Source organism: Mytilus californianus, unplaced genomic scaffold (assembly GCF_021869535.1).
Source record: "Mytilus californianus isolate M0D057914Y unplaced genomic scaffold, xbMytCali1.0.p SCAF_9, whole genome shotgun sequence".
NCBI lineage: Eukaryota > Metazoa > Mollusca > Bivalvia > Mytilida > Mytilidae > Mytilus > Mytilus californianus.
Window position 1 is genome coordinate 2941197 of NW_026262745.1, and position 22494 is coordinate 2963690.

Consider the following 22494-nt stretch of genomic DNA (forward strand, 5'->3'; position numbering starts at 1 on the left):
TCAATATGCATATATTTAATATTAAGACATGACTTCAGTTCAATGATTGTTATGTACAACCGAGTTCCTTGTCATAGTTAAAAATGTACAACACAACTTAAATATTCTTTAACCAATTTAACATCACAGTATTGGTTGTCTAACGCAGGAAATTAAGAATTGCTTTAGTTTCATCTCCAGTTCCTGTATTCGTGGCCTTAACTTCTATTTCTGTACCTCCAAAAGTTAGCTGAACTGATACCTCACGGTCCTTTCCTCTACGGGTGTCTGGCATCTGTACAGTGAGTTCTCCTAGATAGGCGCATGAGGGATCGTCTGTGTACCGGGGCTTCTTATCTGTTGATGTATAAATTGATACTCGCATTCTAGTCTGATCAGAATACAACGGATAATACATTTTTTCTTCCGTTGCTTCATTGATATGTACAGCTTGTCCAATTTCTACATGTTTGCTGAAAGAATCTTTACACCTGGCTTTTCCATCTACCATTTTTCTTTTGCTTTCGGGATCAATACCTTCCTTGAACCTGGAGTTTGTTCGAACTCCATATGTAAACTTACAAACCCGCGTAGATATAATTCTTGGTTCGTAACCGTATTGAACTGCTCCTTTCAATACTGCTAAACCAGCCTCGTGTGGAATAATTATATTTTTATCTGGAAAGCTTACTTCCACAGCTTTTCGAAGCATGGGAGAATCGGAAAACCCACCAACCATTAGAATTGTATTTGTACCTCTTACTTTTTCTTCATTAAATATGCCTTTCAAATGCTGAACAATGTGTTGACAGGTTGAATCGAAAAATCCTTGCGCCAAAGCTGCATCAACACGCAGTTTGTCACCCACCCATGTTACTCGCTTAGATGAAGACACTGACTGTTTAAAATCTGTACCTTGCTCCCGTTTAAATATTTCGCTTAAAGTACTAGGAACTCTGAATGTCACTTTCGACGTTTGATCTGGTTGGATGTTTCGCTTCTTAATTTCGAATTCTCTGCAGAGGTCCAAGTGTCCAGCTTTATCTTCATCCCGGAATTTATAAACGGTCGCAGGTCCTGCCAGCTCCATCATATATTCTTCAAACGCCTGGTCAACTTTAGTTCCACCCCAATCACCCCCATTTGCCATATACAGTTGTTTAATGGATCCATCAGTTTGTACTTCCTGGACAGTAATATCAACTGTGCCACCTGAAAAGAAAACGTAATGTAGATTTTGAAACGAGTATGATTTAAAGCAATATAACGTTACCATTAATTTCGTGACTAAAGTTTCTGTGTACAAAGTCAACACACATTTGTGCATGATTCCAACCTCATTAAAATACAAATTTTGTGTCCATATGCATGCTTCGCTTACAAAGATCTGACGACGCTCCGTTTTACTGCCTGTTTTCAAGACTCTCGCTCGTCCTGAACATACATGAAATATTTGCAATGGGACGATTTGCAATGCAACCAACAATCAATCAATCAAGACCCTCGGAGTCCTCTGGTTTTGTCGTATTGATACACACATTAAAAATTTGTAGGCCGGAGTTTCATTGGCTGATGTTGCGGGTTGTTGTCAGATCCTTGCAGTTTTGTAATCGAAGCGAGGACATATGATATGTATTTTATAATCAGATTGTTATGATTCCAGCCTCCCCTGTAAACTGCGTTGTGTTTTAAAAAGCTTGGTGAAATATTAAACAACAAAAAACTAGAGGCTCTAAAGAGCCTGTGCCGCTTACCTTGGTCTATGTGCATATCAAACAAAGGACACTCTCCAACATTGTAGACGAGATTAGACTTCATGACAAAAATCTCTATTTTGTTCATCTTGTATTACTGATCTTTAAGTCTGTTTAGTTTCTCTCTATCTTCTTTAGTTTTTGCTCAAGACACAAAAGAGGGTAAAAAAAAAATCCTCATTTAAGGGCAATCACTCCTATGAAGAGTGAAAGTCTGCTAACTATATCGTCAAAATTTGACTTTTTAATAGATCTTGCCTTGCTGATCATTGTTGTGATTTAAAGTGTTTATTTATTTATTATTATTTAAATCATATAAGGCATAACAGAAAAAAAATGTTTCTCTCTAAATATCATAGTTTTCATGATAATAGGCAAAAATGAAAAAAAATGGTAAAATTTGTCATTTATGGGCAATAACTCTTATAAAAATTTGTCAAACAGTTTTGACGTATATGGACTTTTGGTAGAGCTCATAATTCTGAACATTTTTGCTTCTTTCAGATTTTCTCTATTTATAACGGTTCAAAAAATAATAGACAAAACATGCATTTTACCTCTCTGTTCTATTTTTTAGCCATGTCGGCCATGTGGTTGGTAGGCGGGGTCATCGGACAAATTTTTTAAACTAAATACCCTAATGATGATTGTGGCAAAGTTTGGTTAAATTTGTCTCAGTAGTTTCAGAGGAGAAGAATTTCGTAAAAGATTACAAAAATTAACAATAAAATAAACAGTTGGTTGCAAATTTGGACACAATATTCAAGCTTGATACTGTCTGATTTTGGATTGTGATCAAATTTTTGACATAATATAGGTTTCTGACACAAAATAAATGTGGTCAAAGTTCTTAAAAATCTATTGCACAATACTTTGCATTTGAAGATTTCTTCTTACAACTATACAAAAAATTTGAAATTTGAAAAAATTTGAAAAAAAATATAATAAAATTGGAACCCCCCCCCCCAAAAAAAAGTTTTTGATTCCCGCATCGAGCAATTACCCCCAAACTCAATCCCAACCTTCCCTTTATAGAATAGAACCTTGTAGTACAATTTTAGAGAGATCCATACACTTGAACACAAGTTATAGTCTGGAAACTAGAAAAATGCTTGTTTTTTGGCCCCTTTTTTGCCCCTGATTCTTGCATGTTTGGGGCAATTACCCCCAAACTCAATCACAGCCTTTCCTTTGTGATATGGAACCTTGTGGTACAATGTCAGAAAGATCCATACACTAACACACAAGTTATTGTCCAGAAACTAAAAAAATGCTTGTTTTTTGCCCCTTTTTGGCCCCTAATTCCTAAAATTTTGAGGCAATTACCCTCAAAATCAATCCCAGCCTTCCCTTTGTGGTATGGTACCTTGCAGTACAATTTCAGAGAGATCCATACACTTGAACACAAGTTATTGTCTGGAAATTAGAAAAATGCTTATTTTTGGCCCCTTTTTGCTCAACGTTTCGGGCAATTACCCCCAAACTCAATTCCAGCTTTCCCTTTCTGATATGGAACCTTGTGGTACAATGTCAGAAAGATCCATACACTAACACACAAGTTATTGTCCAGAAACTAAAAAAATGCTTCTTTTTGGCCCCTAATTCCTAAACTGTTGGTACCATAACCCCCAAAATCAACCCCAACCTTGCTTTTGTGGTATTAAACCTTCCTGTCAAATTGCATAGAGATCCATTCACTTAAACTAAAGTTATTGTCTGGAAACCAAATGTGTCTTCGGACGACGACGACGACACAGGCGGGCCGGGTCATCGGACACATTTTTTTAAACTAGATACCCCAATGATGATTGTTGCCAAGTTCGGTTAAATTTGACCCAGTAGTAGTTTCAGAGGAGAAGATTTTTGTAAAAGTTAACGGACGACGACGGAGACGACGACGACGGACGACGGACGCCAAGTGATGAGAAAAGCTCACTTGGCCCATAGGGCCAGGTGAGCTAAAAACTTATTGTATAGCTTATCAATTCAAACCATTATCTTCACACTAACACAGATATGGCATGTTTCGCCATTGGACACTGATCAAAACTCTGATGAAAAATAAAGTACAAAGTACGAGAAAAAAATAGCATCATTTCAAAAATTCTATGAAATTTCATTAAAAATGCAAGTTGTTTAAAACTAACGTTTTAAGAAGCCTACTCTCCTTTGTGGTAAAGTCCATGTTTTGATATGAAAATCCCTTGCTAAATCATTCGGAACAATAAGTAAAGTAAGAGCTGCACTATTATATTATGTAAGAAAGATTTGGTAAACGTTTTATATATATCTAGTCCGTGGTTTTGGAAGACGAGACAACAAACACATTCTTCTTCTTCTCTTCTCTTCTTGCTTCACTTATTGGGAGTGCAAGTCAAATTCATAAACCAAAAACAAATATACACACCCACACTATAAAATATCACAGAACAAACAAACAAGAAATAACAAACTTCTTTCTTTAAAACCCAAAATTTGTGTTCTAATAGGAAAAAAAATGTTATATATATATATAGCACGCCTTTTACGAATTAACGCATTCAATTCACGAAAAGCGCAGCTTTGAGTGGATTAAATATGTTAATGAGTAAGTCGTGGCTATATGTGATTTGTAACATTAATGGGCTATGACACATTTCAGAGGTTAAATACTGACCAATAAAACTTTACTTTTCAATATGTCAATCAAATAGTGGCGTGATACTATATTTGATTTTTTTTAAATGTGTTATTGAATAGTTTTTTCTCCCCGAAAATTCTTGAGGGGGGGGGGGGGGGTTTAGATGCAAAATTTTATTCGATGTTCATCTGTCTTGAAACCCCGTGTAGTTTCAAAGGCGTTTTAATGTTGCGATAAGAAAAAAGCATTTTCCAATACCAATATATGAAAGTCATTAATACTAGTTTTCCATTCCCAGCAACTGTAAAAAGATTGATAAATTGATTTGAATGGTTGTCAATTGCGAGTAAGGTCCAGGGACAAATATTAGAAGCATGAACAATTCACGGAGATAGACCTTTATTAAATGGAGAAAAATACTAAACATCCAATGACATATATATGTTTTAGAATATTATTAATTTTGAGAATAAAAACAGGAACCAAACCATAACAACAGTAGGAAAATGTATAGTCATTTCTATTACATTTGGTTTCATTTTTTCATTATTTACTTCTCGAAGGAGGCGGAGCCAGACTGTGCATTAATAACTTCTGAGATGGAAGTTAGAGCACTGGATTAAGCTCCTCCGATTCTTTGCTATTCCAACGAGTTGTGGTCAACGGCGGGATTGCAGAGTGCAATAACTAAAAAATCATTCAGGTAACGCACTCCTCTAAAAATAACCGAAGGTAATTCACTTGAAGATAAAAGTAAAAATTACCATTCATGGTACAATATAGTTTTGTTTTCAAAAACACGTTAACACGTTAACCATTACTTAAAGTCAGCAAAAAAAGTAAAATAACAATACCAAACTCCAAGGAAAATTCAAAACGGAAAGTCCCTCATCAAATGGCAACATCAAAAGCTCAAACACATCAAACGAATGGAAAACATCTGTCATATAGTCAACAGAACCCTGACAGAACGACGTGATTACTTTACAACGATTCTTTCAATCAAATAGTATATATAATTAGTAGTTGACTAATAACACAAATTAGTATGTAAATTATAAAAGGTGTGGATAAGGTTTAAAAATATAGTGTCTGAATATTACATGAGAAGGTGGAATTCAGAAATTAACTGGATATTTTTGAGGAAAAAATACTTGATTCGGAAACAGATGTTAACAATTATCCATTAAAGTCCATATCATGTGGATTATGAAGCTAATACGGATGGAGAGCTCGAGGGTTGCACGGATTCGGATTTTTATACCTCGTTAAACTCGACGAAATTACGATGGAATTATCTTTTCCAGGGTGGAACCGCTTGTCCCATACACTGTCCCCCTTTTTAAACGCTTTGGAACTATACCACATAATAAATTACGTAACATTTTACATACCCCCAGCATCTAGTATAAGATATTTTGTGCCTGGTGAGAACGCTCCCAGTGCCGATTTTCCACCTGAATCTAAACGTTCTGTAGGCAGATGTTTACAGTATATAGAAGCAGCTTCTGGTTCCAAGGCCAACATCAATTGGCTGTTGGGGATGCCTCCCTGCAAATAAAATATATTTCAACAATTACAATTGATGATTTGGGATTTGACGATACACACTGTTCTATTCTAATGTGATACTAGTATGAGGTTCAAAATATATATAACAAAAACAGTTATCCGGAAACTGCGCAACGTTATTGCCAATAATTTCGACCGTCCATCCTGAAATTGATGACAAACTTGATTTGACGTATACAAATATTATGAATTGGCCAGAATTTAAACTCAATGAATATGTTATATCGAGCATTTTTACAACTTTCAATTGACAAGTCGCAATGACCACGTGGTAACAATTAAGTAAGTACCTTGACGGCAGCTTCCCTCATAAACTGTTTGGCTGGATCAGACCAGATAGCAGGCACGGTAAGAACCCATGTGATCTCCGTCTTTCTTACCGGAATATCTCTCTTGGCTATTTGTTCCATTAAATGTCCCCGAAGGTAGTTAATGCTCTCTGAAATGACCTTAAGTGCTTCCAGATGTTTCCCTTGGTCATCTTCTATTGTAAGATTACGTGGTATCTCCTTCAAGGGAAAAAAAAGGTAGTTTAATTGTTAGTGTTGACATTTTAATATTGTTTAAGACCATATGTAATGATCATAATGTTGACAAAACTTCAAAATGTGAAATGCACAACATAATGTTAAAAAAATTTTTTTTTAACATTTTTATTAAGTACAATTTTCACATTTTAACTTCTCAAATTCGGAATCACTGTCTGTTGCAATACTTTTCAGCAATTTGTCCCATATTGATAACGTATCGGCCTTTCAAGTAAGAATATTAAGTTCAGTTGTGCAAGTTCGTATTGTTTGTATTATACCACGTGGTGCTTTGGCTATTTCTTGGCTTTTTATTGGAAAGATTATCTCAATGGTCATTTTGTTCACCTATAAAACAGTATCGCTCTCAAGATATATATTGACCTGGGCGTTCCCATTATGACAGTGTAAAACTTTAGAAATAAAGAACCAAAAATGCAACTACTTGTACCATATAGTGTTTTGTTCTGGATCAACACTTTTTTTATTTTACGTTTTTCTGCGTACATGGACATTGATAAAAAATGCCAATGTATAATATTGTCCTACGCTAGGAATCTCGTCAGCGGTTGTCTTAAATCATATCTCCAGTAAATAATTTGTTCTTATAAAATTTGGTGTTTAAGGCGGTTCGTCGTTAGTTTTGTTTATAAGATGTATCCACACAACTTTTCTAGACGCGGAGACAATTGTTGAAAACCATATTTTGACCTAAAAGCGTGTTAATTTTTCGTGTTGTTCGGTTTGTGTCTTAATGACTCGACCTCTCATTATTAAATTATTCATATATTATATAAATATCACATCCGTAAGCTAAGTACTGCTTTGGTTACTTTAATAGCGTTGTCTTATAAGTTAAAAGATAAAATAAAGGAGGAATTAAAATGTGTAAAAGAGGGCAAACCGGCATCAGCGTATGACATATGATAATAGGGTTTTAATTAGGGATAGGGTTAGTTTCGGTTCGGTTTGGGCTCAGGTTATGGTAAAAGTGAGGTCGTTCCCGCTATTTTTACCACCCGACAAAACCAGTTTAGACGTTTTGGTACTGGTTGGTCGGCGCCTTAAAGTATACATAGTTTACGTACATGATTTTTGTACAACTGCATTTTAAACCTGCTGAAAAAGTACCAACTTTGATGATCCTCACTTTCTGCAAGTGCTGTATACTTTTCCTCAGCCTCTGCTCCAAATGAATCAAAATCACCTCTGGGATTAAACAATACACATGTCGGGGTCTTCAGTGAAAGTCCTGCCTGAGAACCTAATGTCCACGTAAACCCTGATATTTTCAGAGGGTCTTCTTTATAGTCACTCTTAAAGGCAAATGCGTACCCAGAAAAGGTCGTACCAAAATCAATGGCCGCCACCAACAAAGAATCAGAAATAGTTTCATAATTATTAGCCATCTCTTTTTTACTTTTCAGTTTCAACTTTCATCTTATGTTTTATGTCGATCCTACAAAGTTGAGGGAAATATAAAAAACATCAAATGCATCACAAAGTTATACATAAATACTAACAAATTGTGTATATGTTGGACGTACTATTAAAAAAGGAAACTGACCTTTAATTTGTCGCAACAAAGATTAAATAATATTAACCTCTCTCTAATTACCAGATTTTTACTTGCTATGAAAAACACTACGAGTGCCAATTTTATACAAGAACAGCTTAGTCGTCCGGGCACTTAGTTTGGTTTTTAAAGGGGTTCATGTTGCTTTTGCTTCAGTTTTCATTGTTGTACGTAATTGTTATTTTTTTTCAATGTCTGTATGTTTTTTTTTCTAGTGCTAACAAGTTTGTCTTTATAATATACAACAAAAACCACAAAAAAACATTTCTCCATTCAAACTTTCACATTCGGTTTTGGTTGTAGAGAATCTGCATGTATCGATGGTTCATGAATGTATCCTGCAAAGAGCTAGACAAGAGACATATTGTTATTAATGATGCCAGATCACTGTATATGATTCATGATCAATGTATATTAAAAGGACCAAAAACGGTGGTTGCCAATAGTAGAGCAGGACTGAATATGCGAGTTTCCCCCGGGTTTTGGCGGGGTTCGTGTTACTATCAAAGCTGTAGTTTTCTGTGTACATAGTGTTTTGTTGACATTTTACTTTTGGTCATTGTGTTGTTTATTTTTCTTCGACTTATGGGTTTTTATTGTCCCCTGGTATCTTATCCCTCTTTTTGTCTAGAATATACCAATAACCCAATATAAATATAGCCTCGTCTGTTATTGGAAGTAAAATTCATGCTTTCGGAAATGATATTTGAAGGAGCTGACCTACTTACATTTTTATCTTTTAAAAAATGGTAACTTGATAACTGGTTTGTTATAAGTTTTCATAATCTACTATATTAACAAGCACGTTATAAAGAATAATATCCCTGTAAAGAATGTCTTTTTTGCAAGGTGCGAGGGAGATAATTTCCAACAGTTATATGACTTTCTGTGAAGTGTCTACTTTCAGTTTCTGTTTTATGAAAATATAAAACGTTTAAACAACTGCAATTCTATATTCAATAAAATATGTGTCATAAGAAAACCACGAAATGATGTATTGTCAGAATTTGTATTATGATGATTATGTCATAGATGTATAAAACCATGGGTTTTTACATGCATCTATGGTTATATTATTTTGTTATTAATCAGCTGTTTCTTCAAATCAGATAATAAAGGATTCGATATTGAAAACAAAAATAATCAGAAATTATGTTCAGATATGAGATATCTTTAAAATACCTTACCGTTTTATTTTTCGGAGCAGATTTAATGCGTCAATAAACACTATCACTCTATATATATCTGATAAGACACAAGTATTTTTACCATATCAATGACGTTTAAATCACGTGAACAATTAACTTCCGTGTTGATTTGGTGACAACCCAAAAAATACACAAGATTCCAGCTCCCTGAAATACAGGTATATACTGATTAATATAGTTTGAAATATAGATAATTCAAATAGTCGCTTAAATGTATTTAGACACATGTAATCATATAAAAATGCAACATTTCTTTTAATATCGAAAGTTATAAATATATATACGGTCATTCATTCCAAAAAAAGTTAAAACTGTTTGTAAACAAATTTACACAGGTTCATCATTTTTGCATAGCTGGGAGAGGGTTACAAATGCATTTCTTCTTCATTCGAATAAAAGTCGATTATTAAAAACTAGAAAATATGTGATTTAGACCAAAATAAGCACTCTAGATAATACATTTCATAGTTAACAACACTGCGATGTATTGTTTTTAATGTAACTAGTCATGTTAGGGTTTATTAACGGCAAAAGCTATAATTTTTCTGAATATTTCTGAATATGCCTGCATTATCCCTACTTCATTATAGGTATTTCAGAAGACCTTAACTGATATTACACCAGATATGACACTTATTTTTTTCACACATATATACAGAGTATATACATAGAGTATATACATGGTATAAAGAGTAATGTAATGCAAGAGACTTCTTTTAAGCTTATACTTACATCAAGGCATGCTCTTACCAAAGTCTGTCCTGTATACAGGAGTTATCTTCTCTTGCTAAAATAGACAAACAGACTGTTAATTGATTGTTGACTGTTTTAAACGACATTCATTGAAAAAGATATTTTAAGCACATGTGCTTAGCGCGTTTAATAAGGTAAAATAAACAGAGAAAATTTAATAAAGAAACTTTAAAATTCATATAACAAAGAAAATAATAAAACAGAAATGGTCACTTTCTTAAGCGACTGTGGCTTTGGTATTAACGTACTTTTGCTGATTATTTTCTTGAAAGTTAAATTCGAATTATTACAATTAATTCACGAGACAGAAAATTAAAACCACATGACTAATTCGTCATTTTATTTTAAGGCATTATCAGCATTTTTATTTAAATGATTACATCTAATGTTAACACAAATCATAATGCAATATGGACCGATATGGATATTTTTAGAATTTCAACAAAAAAGATTTTCAAGTATTTCTAAATAACTTCGAATGAATTATTTTACAAATTTCTTCAACTTTTTTACATTTCTCAAAATGTATTATTTTTAAATTAAGTAATTTTTAAGTCATCTTATACAATGCTGGATAGAAAATGCACATGAAATGAACATATTTTATTGGCATCATTATAGACGTAGCAGTGCTTTAGTATGGCCGCTGGTGAGACAATCTCTGAGTCTCTGTTCGTAGCAGCAATTGACTTTGGTACAACGTTTTCTGGGTATGCTTTTGGTAATAGAAGTGATTACAAGGATGATCCATCCAAAGTAGCCGGTTGTCACTGGAGTACTGGTTCACAACCGGGGCTCTCCATGAAGACACCTTCGTGTATTTTGTTTGATCCAGAAGAAAACTTTGACTCCTTCGGTGGAGAAGCAGAAGATAAATACACAGAACTAGCACAAGAGGAAGAACATGGTGACTGGTATTTTTTCAGAAGATTTAAAATGCAGCTTTATGAAAAAGAGGTATTACTTATATGAATGTAGTAGTCTGTTCTGCTGCATGGAGACATAAATTAAACTCAAGGCGGATGTAATGCTTTTTTTAAATTTTGTTCTTGAAACATAAGTTCAGTTAAATAAATGCATAATAAAATATAGAAACTTTTCAAACAATCCGAAGTGTGTTTGTTATATTCATGAAAGAAAATATCCAGAAAAAAAACACGTGATGATGCTCATATATGTGTTTGTTATACTTCATTTATTCAACAATCAAGAGGTAGAATTCTATCCTTTCTTCTGCATCACAGACCATACTAATTGATACATGGATCAATGCTGTCCTAAAAAATGAACATGAAATAAAGACAATTGTTTATAATACTATACAAAACTAATCCTGGCCTTTATAGGTTATGTCAATTCACATTGATCAGAAATAGAAAAAAAGCCAGAGACGTTTTTGTACCTTTTGCAATAGACATTCACTTTGACATTACGTCACGGGGGTAGAAGATTTTTATTCCTTCCCACATTTATTATGGATAATATATGTCAAATTCCGTCAAAGTCAACACATTTTTGGTTAAGCACCCTTTAAGTCCAGAACATTTCCTATATTGTCTATGTAACTAAGATAGTTTTTCAAAATAGAATTATTTTACCTACCTACCAAATTATCTTTTCATCCTAGAGAGAGGAAACAGATATATTTATTTTACCTTGTCTTTAACAGTACATGTAGGTAAGTGTGTATACTATGTAAATACATTTATATCACCCGAGTCTTGCACAAAGTTGTGGTTAAGTATAAAAGAGACAATAAAAATTATAAACGTATACATATATCTACTGATCTGTCCATCCTCAGTCCTCAGCAGTAATTAAAGTTCAATGTTTCGTATGAAAACATTTACAATGATATAAAAGTGTAGGTTGACAAACTGCAGATGGTAACAAAGTGCTCCGTACTTCATTATTCAACAGATAATACTGATATTTGTAATTAAGATTTAAATTAAAAAAATTAAAAAGGTTAATAAATGGAAACAACAATTATACAGAGTATCTTATTATGTCTGCAGGAAGTATCAAAAGACTTCATGTTGGAAGGAGAAAATGGTTTACAAATGCCAGCCATAAAAGTGTTTGCAGAAAGCATCAAATTCCTGCGAACACACTTTGAGGATCATATAAAAAATAAAGCCGATGAAATCAAACCACGGGATGTAGAATGGGTGTTGACCGTACCAGCCATCTGGCCAGATCCAGCTAAAAAGTTTATGAAAGAAGCTGCTAATGCTGTATGTATAAGGTTCAATGTTTTAAAATACATTGAAGTCTTTAAAAAGGTCAATGTCAAATACAATGAGGTCTTTCATTTTTGAACTATAAATAAGATATTTTGATGTGGCTCAAGGCCCAACTTTTAAAAATTGTAACTAAGGGCAGTTGTTTTTATTCCTGTTTTGTTGGGAGAAGAAATGGCCATGTATACATAGGTCTTTCACGTCTTTATATTCAGTTTTCTTGTTGCAAGGTAAACTGATTATAAGAACAGCGAAATTTTAATTGGATTGCATAAAGTGTAAGAATGTACATCAAAAGCAACAAAGACGGTCTGCTTTACTTTGATACGATACTTGAGAGTATAATGGGCGTTTTCTCTTCGAAAGATCCAGGGGCGGATCCAGGATTTTGGAAAGGGGGGGCGAAGTATGTAAAGATCGCCGAGCGGAGCGAGGCGAGAATTTTTTTGGACCTTTCTTTGGCTAAAAAACATAAAATAAGTGTAAAATGCAACTTTTTAACGGTTCCTGACGTGGGGCATGTATATTTTATATTAAAAGTGTAAGGGTTGGACATTTTTGATGCCGTTTTCTCCCCATTAGTTGTCTATTATAAAATGATTGGATGGATCCAAAGCTATGTACTAATATATTTGATGTGGGACTTGTCAGTAAAAAAATGACATGGAAAATTCTCGTTTGTTCTATGTTTAGTTAGCATAACCTCACGGATTTCTTGTTGTAAACAAGATATACGCCGGGCTATTCAATGAAATTTACAATTCGACCGACACGAGTTAAGAAAGACAAACAAGCAATTTTTATCCAAATGTTTGGTTGAAATGTTTCACCCAACAAGGGAAGTGAGGAGTTCCAAATCAACCAAAGGCTACGAATGAGTCTGAAATGACAACGAATTTATGAATTACGGTCGACAAATGGAGACATAAAGGCCACATCCCGCAGGCAGGTTGCAGTCGGGCCTTGAAAAAAGTATTCATTTTATCAGTTCGACGAAACAGACATTCCGGTCAGATATGGGATTTACATGCAAACCCCCGGCCCCAAATAAATTACGCCCGTTTTTTTATTCATCATGTTCATTTAATGCTAAATAATTCTGTTGGGAATTTTTGTTTCTAATAACAAAATAGTGGACAAGATCATTGTTTTCAATCCAGATACGGCCAGAATTTTTGTTTAAGGCAAAAATCAGGGTCAGAATTTTTTCTATCAAATATCTCAGACTGCCCCCTCAAATCAAATGGTCCGTACCTTAGACTTTAAATCTATCTGGAGCTTATTGACTGGGGATCATTATTCAGCTATGTTATTAATAGGCTGGGGCGTGTGGGGTTAAACATGTTTTCGTAGGTAAATAATATCGCTGTGGAACTTTTTTTTCATGAGAGTGTAATAGAGTATTACTTTCTGTTTGGTGGAGTTGTGAAATAGAAGTCAATAAATACGTTCTTGCTCAATCCTTTGTCGCTTTGAAGATGTCATGCTTGTCTTCCTCAGCCTAAGCAATGTGTTACTGTAATTTGAATTTCAAAATGACTGAGTGACGTTTTTTCGACGCACTGGTCAACTCCACCGTATCGAATCACATGATTTTGACATAATCAATAATATATTACAGTAAATACGAGCGAAACATATCTTTATAAGTAAAGAATTGTCGCATAAAAATTAAATACGCGGGAAATGGCAAAGTTCACGAAGTCTAGTCTGATTAATCATTTTACAAAAAAAAAAAAAGTGCAAGCAAAGGGGGGGCGTACGCCCTCTACGCCCCCCTCTGGATCCGCCACTGAGATCTATGAACGACACCTTGAGTTTGTTGACCGTTACGATATATATGTGGTTCATTCCTCCTATTCCCACTTTTTTAAAATCTGGTAAGAAAAGTTAAAATTTCATGTGGGAATAGGAGGAAAACTTGTGCAAACAAAGGATTATACTGTATAAACATTGTGTAATCAACTTTTAATTAACCAGCGTTTTTTTTTGATAGGTAATAGGTTATTTTTGTATGTGTATGAATTCTGTGTTTTTAATTTAAATAAATATGAAAGAAATGGAAACAAATGTAGTAAATTATTCTATTTCTTTTATAACACAAATTCTGCAGTAGAGTCAATCAAGCATTATAATATGAAACAAACAATACAAGTTAAAAGCACTAAAACAAATCATACATTGAAGCACACACATTAGAAATTCACTGTATATTAGTCTATCAAAGTTTATTAATCTATTCAACGTGAATAAGGTGGGAGGCTGTATCACCAAACTGTAATGTTGTGACTTCCTGGTTGATTTTTTTTGGACCTTTCTTTGGCTAAAAAACATAAAATAAGTGTAAAATGCAACTTTTTAACGGTTCCTGACGTGGGGCATGTATATTTTATATTAAAAGTGTAAGGGTTGGACATTTTTGATGCCGTTTTCTCCCCATTAGTTGTCTATTATAAAATGATTGGATGGATCCAAAGCTATGTACTAATATATTTGATGTGGGACTTGTCAGTAAAAAAATGACATGGAAAATTCTCGTTTGTTGTATGTTTAGTTAGCATAACCTCACGGATTTCTTGTTGTAAACAAGATATACGCCGGGCTATTCAATGAAATTTACAATTCGACCGACACGAGTTAAGAAAGACAAACAAGCAATTTTTATCCAAATGATTGGTTGAAATGTTTCACCCAACAAGGGAAGTGAGGAGTTCCAAATCAACCAAAGGCTACGAATGAGTCTGAAATGACAACGAATTTATGAATTACGGTCGACAAATGGAGACATAAAGGCCACACCCCGCAGGCAGGTTGCAGTCGGGCCTTGAAAAAAGTATTCATTTTATCAGTTCGACGAAACAGACATTCCGGTCAGATATGGGATTTACATGCAAACCCCCGGCCCCAAATAAATTACGCCCGTTTTTTTATTCATCATGTTCATTTAATGCTAAATAATTCTGTTGGGAATTTTTGTTTCTAATAACAAAATAGTGGACAAGATCATTGTTTTCAATCCAGATACGGCCAGAATTTTTGTTTAAGGCAAAAATCAGGGTCAGAATTTTTTCTATCAAATATCTCAGACTGCCCCCTCAAATCAAATGGTCCGTACCTTAGACTTTAAATCTATCTGGAGCTTATTGACTGGGGATCATTATTCAGCTATGTTATTAATAGGCTGGGGCGTGTGGGGTTAAACATGTTTTCGTAGGTAAATAATATCGCTGTGGAACTTTTTTTTCATGAGAGTGTAATAGAGTATTACTTTCTGTTTGGTGGAGTTGTGAAATAGAAGTCAATAAATACGTTCTTGCTCAATCCTTTGTCGCTTTGAAGATGTCATGCTTGTCTTCCTCAGCCTAAGCAATGTGTTACTGTAATTTGAATTTCAAAATGACTGAGTGACGTTTTTTCGACGCACTGGTCAACTCCACCGTATCGAATCACATGATTTTGACATAATCAATAATATATTACAGTAAATACGAACGAAACATATCTTTATAAGTAAAGAATTGTCGCATAAAAATTAAATACGCGGGAAATGGCAAAGTTCACGAAGTCTAGTCTGATTAATCATTTTACAAAAAAAAAAAAGTGCAAGCAAAGGGGGGGCGTACGCCCTCTACGCCCCCCTCTGGATCCGCCACTGAGATCTATGAACGACACCTTGAGTTTGTTGACCGTTACGATATATATGTGGTTCATTCCTCCTATTCCCACTTTTTTAAAATCTGGTAAGAAAAGTTAAAATTTCATGTGGGAATAGGAGGAAAACTTGTGCAAACAAAGGATTATACTGTATAAACATTGTGTAATCAACTTTTAATTAACCAGCGTTTTTTTTTGATAGGTAATAGGTTATTTTTGTATGTGTATGAATTCTGTGTTTTTAATTTAAATAAATATGAAAGAAATGGAAACAAATGTAGTAAATTATTCTATTTCTTTTATAACACAAATTCTGCAGTAGAGTCAATCAAGCATTATAATATGAAACAAACAATACAAGTTAAAAGCACTAAAACAAATCATACATTGAAGCACACACATTAGAAATTCACTGTATATTAGTCTATCAAAGTTTATTAATCTATTCAACGTGAATAAGGTGGGAGGCTGTATCACCAAACTGTAATGTTGTGACTTCCTGGTTGATTTTTTTTTGGACCTTTCTTTGGCTAAAAAACATAAAATAAGTGTAAAATGCAACTTTTTAACGGTTCCTGACGTGGGGCATGTATATTTTATATTAAAAGTGTAAGGGTTGGACATTTTTGATGCCGTTTTCTCCCCATTAGTTGTCTATTATAAAATGATTGGATGGATCCAAAGCTATGTACTAATATATTTGATGTGGGACTTGTCAGTAAAAAAATGACATGGAAAATTCTCGTTTGTTCTATGTTTAGTTAGCATAACCTCACGGATTTCTTGTTGTAAACAAGATATACGCCGGGCTATTCAATGAAATTTACAATTCGACCGACACGAGTTAAGAAAGACAAACAAGCAATTTTTATCCAAATGTTTGGTTGAAATGTTTCACCCAACAAGGGAAGTGAGGAGTTCCAAATCAACCAAAGGCTACGAATGAGTCTGAAATGACAACGAATTTATGAATTACGGTCGACAAATGGAGACATAAAGGCCACACCCCGCAGGCAGGTTGCAGTCGGGCCTTGAAAAAAGTATTCATTTTATCAGTTCGACGAAACAGACATTCCGGTCAGATATGGGATTTACATGCAAACCCCCGGCCCCAAATAAATTACGCCCGTTTTTTTATTCATCATGTTCATTTAATGCTAAATAATTCTGTTGGGAATTTTTGTTTCTAATAACAAAATAGTGGACAAGATCATTGTTTTCAATCCAGATACGGCCAGAATTTTTGTTTAAGGCAAAAATCAGGGTCAGAATTTTTTCTATCAAATATCTCAGACTGCCCCCTCAAATCAAATGGTCCGTACCTTAGACTTTAAATCTATCTGGAGCTTATTGACTGGGGATCATTATTCAGCTATGTTATTAATAGGCTGGGGCGTGTGGGGTTAAACATGTTTTCGTAGGTAAATAATATCGCTGTGGAACTTTTTTTTCATGAGAGTGTAATAGAGTATTACTTTCTGTTTGGTGGAGTTGTGAAATAGAAGTCAATAAATACGTTCTTGCTCAATCCTTTGTCGCTTTGAAGATGTCATGCTTGTCATCCTCAGCCTAAGCAATGTGTTACTGTAATTTGAATTTCAAAATGACTGAGTGACGTTTTTTCGACGCACTGGTCAACTCCACCGTATCGAATCACATGATTTTGACATAATCAATAATATATTACAGTAAATACGAGCGAAACATATCTTTATAAGTAAAGAATTGTCGCATAAAAATTAAATACGCGGGAAATGGCAAAGTTCACGAAGTCTAGTCTGATTAATCATTTTACAAAAAAAAAAAAGTGCAAGCAAAGGGGGGGCGTACGCCCTCTACGCCCCCCTCTGGATCCGCCACTGAGATCTATGAACGACACCTTGAGTTTGTTGACCGTTACGATATATATGTGGTTCATTCCTCCTATTCCCACTTTTTTAAAATCTGGTAAGAAAAGTTAAAATTTCATGTGGGAATAGGAGGAAAACTTGTGCAAACAAAGGATTATACTGTATAAACATTGTGTAATCAACTTTTAATTAACCAGCGTTTTTTTTTGATAGGTAATAGGTTATTTTTGTATGTGTATGAATTCTGTGTTTTTAATTTAAATAAATATGAAAGAAATGGAAACAAATGTAGTAAATTATTCTATTTCTTTTATAACACAAATTCTGCAGTAGAGTCAATCAAGCATTATAATATGAAACAAACAATACAAGTTAAAAGCACTAAAACAAATCATACATTGAAGCACACACATTAGAAATTCACTGTATATTAGTCTATCAAAGTTTATTAATCTATTCAACGTGAATAAGGTGGGAGGCTGTATCACCAAACTGTAATGTTGTGACTTCCTGGTTGAGGTATCTATCCATAAGCTCTTCTAATCTGTTGTTGATTTTGACATACTTTCGTTTTTGGGCCACTCTCTTCCTACCGGCTGCATACTGGATCATGGTCAGGGCGTAGCTTCCTCATGTTTCAGTAGTTTTATGACTTTAAAGACGTTTGGATGTGGGTTCTGGAATGTTTCTTCCGCTTGCTTTGCCATCCCTTTAGATGATATGTAGTCCGCAGTCCCTGTGTTGTGTAATTTTTCAATCAGTGTTTTGTTACATAGTCTGTAAAGGGCGTGTAGTTGATGTTAGTATCAATCTGATCTATGTCGACTAGGGCATTAAACCACACATCTTCAACCTCAGCAGTAAGTACATGTGGAAGGACAGCGGCACGGCGTACTAGTTGATGAATGTTGTTGTCTTTCTTGTATGGAACCTGAATCCCGGAATACGACTTATCATCATACGTTTTACTTGTCACAGGCAACACGATGGGTGTTCAAACGTTTTACTTGTCACAGGCAACACGAGGGGTGTATAAACGTTTTACTTGTCACAGGCAGCACGAGGGGTGTTCAAACGTCTTACTTGTCACAGGCAACACGAGGGTGTTTAAACGTTTTACTTGTCACAGGCAACACGATGGGTGTTTTAACGTTTTACTTGTCACAGGCAACACGAGGGGTGTTTAAACGTTTTACTTGTCACAGGCAGCACGAGGGGTGTTCAAACGTTTTACTTGTCACAGGCAACACGAGGGGTGTTCAAACGTTTTACTTGTCACAGGCAACACGATGGGTGTTCAAACGTTAAACTGTTCACAGGCAACACGATGGGTGTTCAAACGTTTTACTTGTCATAGGCAACACGATGAGAGTTCGAACGTTTTACTTGTCATAAGCAACACGATGGGTGTTCAAACGTTTTACTTGTCATAGGCAACATAATGTGTGTTCAAACGTTTCACTTCTCATAGTCAACACGATGGGTGTTCAAACGTTTAACTTGTCATAGGCAACATGATTGGTGTTTAAACGTTTTGCTTGGTATAGGCAACACGATGGGTGTTTAAACGTTTTACTTGGTATAGTCAACACGATGGGTGTTTAAACGTTTTACTTGTTGTAACACGATAGATGTTTAAACGTTTTACTTGTCATAGGCAAAACGATGGGTGTTCAAACGTTTTACTTGTCATAGGCAATACGATGGGTGTTTAAACGTTTTACTTGTCACAGGCAACACGAAGATTGTTTAAACGTTTTACTTGTCATACGCAACACGACGGGTATTCAAACGTTTTACTTATCATAGGCAATACGATGGGTGTTTAAACGTTTTACTTGTCATAAGACAACACGATGGGTGTTTAAACGTTTTACTTGTCATAAAAATCATGCAAAACACGATGGGTGTTTAAACGTTTTACTTGTCATAGGCATAACGATGGGTGTTTAAACGATTTACTTGTCATATGCAACACTTTTGGTGTTTAAAAGTTTGACTTGTCATATGCAACACGATGGGTGTTTAAACGTTTTACTTGTCATAGGCAATACGATGGGTGTTTTTTAGGAACCAGGAACAGCTTACTCATCTTGAGTAGTTCCCTTCGGTAAAGTAGGACCTCATACTGGTCAATCAAGAGTGTTATTTAATTATATTAATGATTTATTTATGTTTTATCTTTTCACCTTTTTGTTTTTGCTTTATGGCTATGGTATTGTGTTTTTTCGTCAACTCGTAATTTTTTATTGCCCCGGTTTATATTATCCGTATCCTGTCGTTAATAGCAGCTTCTATGAAAATCACGTTGATTGCCAAATTGGAATACTCTATATACAATCATTTTGTTTGGTGGTTCTCATAAGAATTTAGTGTATTTTATTTTAAGTTTGAAAACAAAAATAATGACGATTGCCAGGGCGATCGCGCGATGGACTAAAACGCTATAGAATTTTCAACAACCACAATGCTTTTTATGTTCTTTTTTTATATATAAGTCTTTACTATGTAAGTAAAAGTGATTTTGTTCTCAAATGCAGCATGCCCACCACAGAGACGGAGAAATCCTTTTAAATGGTTGAAACTGTTATGATATAATGCCAATCTGAAATCCAAGATGCCAGATCATAGATTATATTTTAATACCTCGGCTCGTTTCTATGAAAAATATATGTATATATTTTTGTTATTGCGTTCTAGACTTCAAAGAGGATGTGATGTTAGTACCTAAATTTGAGTAGACAGTTTCTGTCTGAAATCCTAATTGGTCACCTCTCCAAAATATAGTTTAGACCTTTGACGCTTTCGGCTATTCTATTTAAGCTCGCTTGCTTCTTAATGTTCTCAAGTGTCTTATATTGGCCATCAAATGTTTTCTACTGAACTGAGAATAGCTTAACATTTGACATAATGCAAAATATCTAAATACATTATTTTTGCTGGCATGAATTGATACTGATAGCTTTTACTAAACAAATTCAAAAAGATGTCATTTGAAAACAGCTTCTTAAAGTAATTTCATTTGCATCTATCTATTGAACCTCAAAACGACAGCCTCCACTGAACAAGGTTGTAAGTGATATATCCTACTCGAGTAATATAACACCTCTATAGTTCCTGTGGGAATAATTAATTGACAGTGAGTTGTGACAGTTCTTATTTTAAAGTTTGCGATGAATGTGGTATTTTGTAAATATCTTCAACTTGCGTTCATTTGAACTTCTCTTACCATAATCTTGAAATTTGTAGATCAAATTTTATTTTTTTCAGGGAGGAATACCCAACAGTCGTCTCATTTTGGCGTTAGAACCAGAAGCTGCATCCATCTACTGTAAAAACTTACCTGTAGACAGAACTCTTTCTAGTGGTGGACGATCTACTCTCGATGCGTTTGCTCCGGGGACACAGTATCTAATACTGGATGCAGGAGGTAAACGAATGTATCTACCGAATCATTAACAACATATATCTACCGAATCATTAATAACATATATCTAACGAACCATTAAAACACGTATCAATTACAATTAAAATAATATTAATTGTAGCTTAATATTAAACATATTCACATTATGTACAGTGGCTTAAATACAATAGTTAATTAGCCAGACAGGATCCTCCAAATGTTAAGGTGGGAGATACCACCATTGAAGGATTCTAGGGAGGGTGACATGCAAATTGCCTCCGGAAGATCATTCCAAGCTGCAATAGTGTTTGGGAAAAAAGAAGACTTATGATAGTCTTTTGAACAGATATATCATGTTATGGAGGGGTATTTGCGAAAAATACCAGTCAAGAGACTGTTAAATTTCCCGAGCCGCAAATACCCCTCCATAACATGATATATCTGTTTAATTACACGGAATAGATTTGGATTGAAACTAATTCATTAACATGTTTATGCATAATTTTGAGGATAAGAGGATATTATCATAGAACCGCGGGTATTATACATGTACTAGTACGCGTTTTTTATGTAACGTCATATCCGAAAAATTTTGGCGGGAAAATGCTCGAGAGGGTAAAAAAGGAATATCCAAAATGGCGAATACCATGCAGCCGGAACGCAATCATCTGATTTGTCCGTTAAAACCCCGGATATGCGACAAGAGAATCAAGTGGAGATAATTTGGGGAAAAGCTGTCAACAGATGTCGCTCCGCGGTAAAAAGAAAATTGGTGGTGAACGACGCATCGAAAAATCGCAAATTTCATTTAAAATAAACGGAATTATAGTCCGATCGAGAACATATTTCATCTAAAGTATTAAAGCAAAATGAATTTATAAAAAAAGCGAGATGACATAAGCCATTTAAATAAATTCAAGCGATTATTTCCATTTTGTGAAACGGACATTTTTTTCACATCGACTGCCCTGGTCAATTTTTCAGCTCAAAACGAATCATCACACCGCCGGTTTACCTAGTGAAAATAAATATGACTGGTATATTTTGATACATTGAGGCATGGAGAATAGCTACAGTATGGTCACATGACGTTACCAGGCGATTTAAAATACTTAAACGGCCTGTCAACCCCAAAGCATATTTGTAGGTAGCGGGAAAAAAATCCTCTCCTTATTTTTGAAATACGTCCATATTTTGAATCAAATGAAACTTAATACTGGTTAAATCATTAAGAAATTATGTAATCTTGATATTTTCTCCAATATTTAACCTTTCCAGCTAATTTTTACTTATTATTCCCCTTTTCTGCCCCAATGACGTAGTCTGAATATTAAGAGTTCACAGTTGAAAAA

The 22494-nt window shown here is 34.6% G+C and overlaps 2 protein-coding genes across 2 annotated transcripts in view; one reads left to right on the forward strand and one right to left on the reverse strand.

Moving 5' to 3' along the window:
* On the reverse strand, positions 1-9309 carry LOC127716600 (heat shock 70 kDa protein 12B-like). Its single transcript, XM_052222839.1, has 5 exons — positions 9216-9309; positions 7541-7911; positions 6216-6434; positions 5748-5904; positions 1-1191 (listed from the first exon to the last, which is right to left on the reverse strand). The coding sequence occupies exons 2-5, from the start codon at positions 7859-7861 to the stop codon at positions 140-142; spliced, it is 1749 nt and encodes a 582-aa protein (XP_052078799.1). The 5' UTR covers positions 7862-7911; positions 9216-9309; the 3' UTR covers positions 1-139.
* The window catches only part of LOC127716601 (heat shock 70 kDa protein 12A-like), a 22246-nt gene continuing 9059 nt past the window's right edge, over positions 9308-22494 (forward strand). Inside the window, exons 1-4 of the mRNA XM_052222840.1 lie at positions 9308-9394; positions 10611-10946; positions 12008-12226; positions 21007-21166. Of these exons, the coding sequence (XP_052078800.1) occupies positions 10629-10946; positions 12008-12226; positions 21007-21166 (697 nt within the window). The 5' untranslated portion in view covers positions 9308-9394; positions 10611-10628. The remainder of the gene's footprint in view (positions 9395-10610; positions 10947-12007; positions 12227-21006; positions 21167-22494) is intronic.

Excerpts from the sequence above, each read along its gene's own strand:
- LOC127716600 (XM_052222839.1), bottom strand. The coding sequence starts at position 7,861 with ATGGCTAATAATTATGAAACTATTTCTGATTCTTTGTTGGTGGCGGCC. Across the intron at positions 6,435-7,540 it reads TGCAGTTGTACAAAAATCAT|GAGATACCACGTAATCTTAC; the intron begins GTACGTAAACTA and ends TTTCCCTTGAAG. Across the intron at positions 1,192-5,747 it reads TCTTATACTAGATGCTGGGG|GTGGCACAGTTGATATTACT; the intron begins GTATGTAAAATG and ends TTTTCTTTTCAG.